Source organism: Triticum urartu, chromosome 7A, assembly GCF_056163025.1.
Source record: "Triticum urartu cultivar PI428250 chromosome 7A, HENAU_Tu73, whole genome shotgun sequence".
Classification (NCBI taxonomy): Eukaryota; Viridiplantae; Streptophyta; class Magnoliopsida; order Poales; family Poaceae; genus Triticum; species Triticum urartu.
The window spans coordinates 237,905,098-237,911,424 of NC_141879.1; the positions used below are offsets into that span (position 1 = coordinate 237,905,098).

General features: G+C 51.3%; 1 protein-coding gene across 1 annotated transcript; it reads right to left on the bottom strand.

The window, feature by feature from the left end:
- Positions 1 to 2,817: 2,817 nt before the first annotated feature.
- Positions 2,818 to 5,988, bottom strand: AGT (alanine:glyoxylate aminotransferase). The gene is made up of 5 exons (XM_048689734.2): positions 5,723 to 5,988; positions 4,009 to 4,502; positions 3,563 to 3,929; positions 3,264 to 3,474; positions 2,818 to 3,178 (listed from the first exon to the last, which is right to left on the bottom strand). Exons 2-5 carry the CDS (start codon positions 4,496 to 4,498, stop codon positions 3,041 to 3,043), a joined length of 1,206 nt encoding a protein of 401 aa, XP_048545691.1. The 5' UTR covers positions 4,499 to 4,502; positions 5,723 to 5,988; the 3' UTR covers positions 2,818 to 3,040.
- Positions 5,989 to 6,327: the final 339 nt, after the last annotated feature.

Here is a 6,327-nt window from a genome sequence, read left to right on the forward strand (position 1 = left end):
CCATAAGCAAATCATAAGCATATTGCAACCCTACAGCGGGAATCCCTCACGCTTGCGCGACACGGAGAGCACCATAGGACAGCACCAATAATAAAACATACAAGTCAAACCAATCACGATCATCAAATAGCCATTAGGACAAAATAGATCTACTCAAACATCATAGGATGGCCATACATCATTGGGAAATAATATATAGCGTTGAGCACCATGTTTAAGTAGAGATTACAGCGGGTAAGAGAGAGGTTACACCGCTGCATAGAGGGGGGAAAGTTGGTGATGATGGCGGTGAGGTTGTTGGTGAAGATGGCGGTGATGATGATGGCCCTGGCAGCGCTCCGGCGACACCGGAAGCAAGGGGGAGAGGGCCCCCCTTCTTCTTCTTCTTCCTTGACCTCCTCCCTAGATGGGAGAAGGGTTTCCCCTCTGGTCCTTGGCTCCCATGGCGTGGGAGGGGCGAGAGCCCCTCCGAGATTGGATCTGTCTCTCTGTCTCTCTCTGTTTCTACGTTCTCCATGGCTCTGTTTCACCGTTTCGTGTATATATGGAGATCCGTAACTCCGATTGGCCTGAAACCTTCGCCGTGATTTTTTCCGAATATTAGCTTTCTTGCGCCAAAAGAAGAGTGTCAACCGCCTTACGGTGGGCTCACGAGGGTAGGGGCGTGCCCAGGGGGGCAGGCGCGCCCCCTGCCTCATGACCACCTCGGGCACTGGTTCGCGTTGATTTTCCTTCCAAATTTTTCATATTTTCCAAAAATAAGCTCCGTCCGTTTTTATCCCATTTGGACTCCGTTTGATATGGATATTCTGCGAAACCAAAAACATGCAACATACAGGAACTGGCACTGGGCACTGGATCAATATGTTAGTCCCAAAAATAATATAAAAAGTTGCCAAAAAGTATATGAAAGTTTAATAATATTGGCATGGAACAATCAAAAATTATAGATACGACGGAGACGTATCAGTGCCTACAACCCCGACGAGATCCAAAGTCAGGATGGTCGCGCCCAGTTCGTTGCCGATGAAGAGGCCGACGACCGTGCTGACTACGACCATGGTGACTCGTGGCATGAAGACGATGACATCTATTGCGAAGGTGATGGTGATGAAGAAGAAGGCAATGACATTGATATTGGTGGCGAGCCATTGTTCATCGACGAGCTCACCCAAAGAGCGGAAGCACAAAAGAGGAGGAAGAGCATTCGCACGGGTTCATATACCCAAGATGAGGACAAGTTGATTTGCCAATGTTGGATGAAGATTAGCCAAAATCCAAAGACCGGCGCGCAACAAAAGGGTCTTGTTTTTTGGATGAGAGTCCACACAACATTCCATGAAAGGAACATGTTTGAGCCCTACCAAATCACAAGCAACCGTGGCATCACCTCGATTCAAAAGAGGTGGTTGTTCATCCAACAAGAGTGTAACAAGTATTGCGCCGCATTTGAGAGCGTTGAAGGACAGCCGGTGAGTGGTCTCGGCGTTGGGGACTTGGTATGCTCTCCTCATCCTAGTCCTTTCCTTACTACGGCCATGAGACTTCGGCCTTGTATATGTTTGCATGTTCAATTGTTGTTGATCATGTGGTGTAGGCATTTCAATCTTTGGAAGCATTCAAGGCCCGACACAATGACAAGCCATTCACTCTTACGCATTGTTGGACGATCATCAACAATTGCCCCAAGTTCAAGGATCAATACAGTGAACTTCAAAGGAAGAGAGGCAAGAAGACGGCCAAGTTCACCGGAGGTGGAGATGGCGAGGCGTTGAAGAGGCCGAGGGGCAAGACCAACTCCAAGGTGGACAACATACGTGATGCCTCATCCATGGCCTTGCGTGAGACTTTGCATGGCATGATGTCTCAAAAGGATGTGAGGGACGAGAAGAAGCGGCAAAGTAAGGACGAGCAAATGAAGCAATACCTAGAGCTTCAAAGGAAGAAGCTTGAGATAGAGGAGGCGGCCAAGAGGAGGAAGATCGACATGGAGGAGGCGTCCCGGCAAATGCAGCTCGACATCGAGGCCGCCAATGTCTTGGCCAGGCAGCGGCAGCTCGACATCGAGGCCACCAATGTTGCAACCAAAGCAAATGAGGTGGCCCTTGCGATCATGAGCGTGGACTTGACCAAGATGAGCGAGAAGACAAGGAGCTGGTTCGAGGCCAGGCAGAAGGAGATGTTTGACGCCGACGACCTAAACTAGGTCGTCCGATCGGCCGTGGCCATTCTTTTTGGAGGCTGACATGGGTGCCGCCCGCCCCTGGGCCGTTGGCTGTGTGCCGGCGAGAAACACATTTATTTTGGAGGCTGCTTGTGTTGCCGGCGAACAAAACTATTCATTTTGAAGGCTGGTTGTGTTGCCGGCAAGGATACATAGGCCGTTGGCTGTGTTGCCGGCGTGAACTAGGGCCGCTGGCCTGAACCAGGACTTGGTATTTGAAACGTTGTTCTTTTTTTAAAATGGAGGCGGACAAGATGGGGCCAAAGGATGCGGCCGCGCGTTGGGTGTAGGGCCATCGCATTCTAGGACACATCCGGACATGACTCCATCGCCTTATCCAAATGGACATAATCCGGACAAAGCTGACGTCCGTTTGAAATCGCGCGGTGGAGTTGGCCTTACCATCGCACGGGTGGGGTGCACGTGATTTTTGTACCAAGCTGCTGCCTGGATTTCTTCGGTGATGGATGACGCGCTATGTAGTTCAGTGGTTATAAAACTGTAAACAGCTTATGTACAGTAGCAGGAAACAGAGTAGATCAATCAGACAATACCAATTACCAAGCCTAGCCATCTAAAAGAGGCACATGATGTAATATTAATCCGGGTTCAATTTCCTTTAATTAAAGCTTCAGTTGACGAAATTATACTCCTTTAGCACAGATGGGTGTGTGAAAATTAACTTTACATACAGAGAGTATAACCAGAACCAGTAGTGTACTACGCCTGCATGCTCTGCCCCGGAGCAGGGCACCGTACGATGTGTGTTCTTCTTCTTCTTCTCGCGACCCCCTTGCCTTCGTGCGTGGGATTTGCTCAGATCCTGGAGGGGATGAGGGGCGTGGAATTCGAGAGGTACGCCGCGGCGGCCGCCACGCCGCTGCCGAGCTTCACCGGGTACCCGATGTCCTTGAGCACCATCTCCACCCCGCCGAGGCAGCCCAGAAGTTGCAGCTGCAGCAAAGACGGCAAAGCACGCGTTGGTCATCGGCGATGCAGATCGCAAGCGGTTTCTACGGCGACGTGCGTGCGTACGTACCTCGTTGAGGTGGCCGAGGTGGCCGATCCTGAAGACCTTGCCGGCGACCTTGTTCAGCCCGAGCCCGAGGCTGAGGTTGTACCGCTTCCACGCGTGCTTCACGATCTCGGAGCTGTCGATGTACGGCGGCACGACGACGGCGGTGACCGTGTCGCTGAAGTTCTCCTCCTTCGCAGTGCAGTTCTTGAGCCCCCACGCCGCCACCGCCAGCCTGGTTCAGATTCATCCATTTTTCGTCAAGCCGTCATGCAGGCAGAGACAGACAAGAATTGGTGGAGCAGGTTACTACGTAGGAGTACCTTGTTGCGGTGCCGAGGCGTGTGTGCCTCTTGATGACATTGTCGAGGCCCTCCTCGAAGAGGAGGTCGAGGCCGGCGCGGAGGCCGTAGAGGAGCTGGATGGAGGGCGTGTAGGGCCAGTAGGTGCCCATCTTGTAGAACTTGAGGTAGTCCTTCCAGTCGAAGAAGACGCGCACCGACTTGGCCGTCTTGGCCGCCTCCAGCGCCTTGGGGCTGGCGCACACGATGCCCAGCCCCGTCGGCAGCGACAGCGCCTTCTGCGACCCCGTCAGCGCCACGTCCACGCCCCACTCGTCCATGCGGAAGTCCAGCGCGCAGATGGACGACACCCCGTCCACCAGCAGCAGCGCCGGGTGCCGGTACGCATCTGCATCATCCACACGTAAGCATATCAATCAAGATCGATGCATGCATGCAAGAGGTGGCAAGATTAGCTTGGGACGGACCGAGGAGCTTGCGGACGGCGTGGAGGTCGTTGGTGACGCCGGTGGCGGTCTCGTTGTGGACGATGCAGATGGCCTTGATGGTGTGCTGCGAGTCAGTGCGGAGCTTGGACTCGAGGGCGCCGAGGTCGGCGCCGTAGCCCCAGTCGGACTCCACCACGTCCACGCTGAAGCCGAGGCGCTGCTGCTGGTCGATCCACAGCAGGCTGAACTGCCCCAGCGAGAAGGATACGATCCGGTCCCCCGGGGAGAGCGTGTTGGTGAGCGCGCTCTCCCAGGCGCCGGTGCCAGTGGTGGGGAAGAGGAAGGGGGTGCCGGTGGTGGTCTTGAAGATCTTCTTCACGTCCTCCAGCAGGGTCTTGGTGAGGGCCGGGATCGCCGGCGAGCGGTAGTCCTCGTTCTGCCGGCTCATGGCGCGGATCACCTGGTCCGGGATGTTCACCGGCCCAGGGACGAACAGGTGGTTCCGGCCTGGCCCATTCATGTAGTCCATCTTGCTGCGATGCGGACAGTAGAGTAGAAACCAAAAACACGGGCTCTGTGGTTAAAATCAACAGAAAATCCTGGAAACAACGGGCTGAATCTACTTTCCTGGTCTATCTGCTCATTTTCATTTTTACTGTTAGCAGCGCAAGCTATCTCAAAAAAAAAAAATGTTAGCAGTGCAAGCGGCAGCGACCACTGTTTTAGGTCATTTTAAGACTTTGTAGTGTGTTTGCAGCAGTATGCTATTTTTGCTTGTTTTGTTCTGTTTTTTCTTGATAGTCGAATTCGATCTGTTTTCCGGATTGTACGGGAAAAATTATGCTCATTTTCATGCTAACCTAGAGCCCGTTTTCAAATAGATGGCCTAAAAATCATTTCACCGCTTTGATCTTATTGTAGCACTTTCTACTTTATCCAGAAAGTTAAGTCGTCTTGTAAAAAATATCGTTTAATCTTTGCGACGTCTACAATATTTAATTAGAAAACCTGTTTATTTACCTATCGTTCTTAGACTAAAACAATATTTCCCATAAAATCTAAGAATGTTATCAATCAATGTTTCTCTATAAAAAAAACATTTCTCACAGAAGCATAGCAAAATGACCCCCGAAAAGAAAACTTAGTAGAATACCAATCACTGTCTTTTTTTTGAGAACTATTCATCTGTCTCGTAATATAAAAACATTTTTAACATTACACTAGTATCAAAAATGTTCTTATATTTTAAGACAGAAAAAGTACCAATCACTACCTTAAGAGTAAGTATAACAGTACTCTTGCCATCTCCCAAATTAAGAAGACGAGGGCTACTTGGACACTCAGGCGGTAGTGGTAAATAAACTACTCAAGGAAGCCTTAATAAGTGTTCTAAACGAGCCTAGAACGAAATGTTAAGCTGCACGCACGCAAAAGCCTGTGACCTGGCACACTGCCGGCGTGCTTATCTGGACGACAGTACTCAGAAAGAGGAGAACCAACCAACCAATCAAGTCATACGCAAGCTATTCCTCTCCGTTAAATCACACTCCTGCGAGCTTCGCCGAGCAATACTCCGTACTAGAAAAGTACTGTATTTGCAACCTCCGGCTACTAGAAGAAAATCGGTATTACTGGGCGGAAAAGCCTAGCCGCTAGAGTTTCGGTAAGACGGCAATGATCATCAGCCGGCAAATACAAGTACGTATAATTCATCAAAGGGAAGTGTTAGACAGACGGAGAAGCGCGCGTGTACCTTTTTCTCGCCGGTGAGCAGGGGAGGAGCCGCGGTAATACGTGCGAAGGAGAGGAGGATAGGATGGACGGAGGCTATATAGGAGCCATGGCGGCCAACGGGCAGGGCCTCCATGGGGCCCACCGGGCGTGCTGCGTGGCAGATAAGGCGGCCTGCCATGAGGCCCTCAGAGCTCGCCCCATGGAGTGGCACTCCTCCTTCCGCGGTGAAGCTGATGTGATCCCTTCCCTTCCCTGGTCTGACGACGACATGTATGGCTTGTGAGATGACTCATCGTAATCGACCCGCGTTCGTAGAAATGGAAGAGTATATTCTTCCAACTTCACTTCAAGAGCAATTAATCTTCCTTTGGCCGCAGTGTAGCTTGTACTCCTATCCAGTAGTGCAATTTCTGAACCACCATGGAGTGGAATAGTGGCTAGCATGTGCAGTTAGGACATCTTCAATACCAACTCTCAAGCCATCCGCAACTGTTCAAACCGCGTGGCTTAGACGTGTTGTGTCATGGAACGCTGGTCCGAATTGATCCGCTCGATGGTCTGAATTCATTATTCTCCAAAACCGGAGACAAGCTAAGGGGCTTTGCGGGCGTCTGGACAACAGCC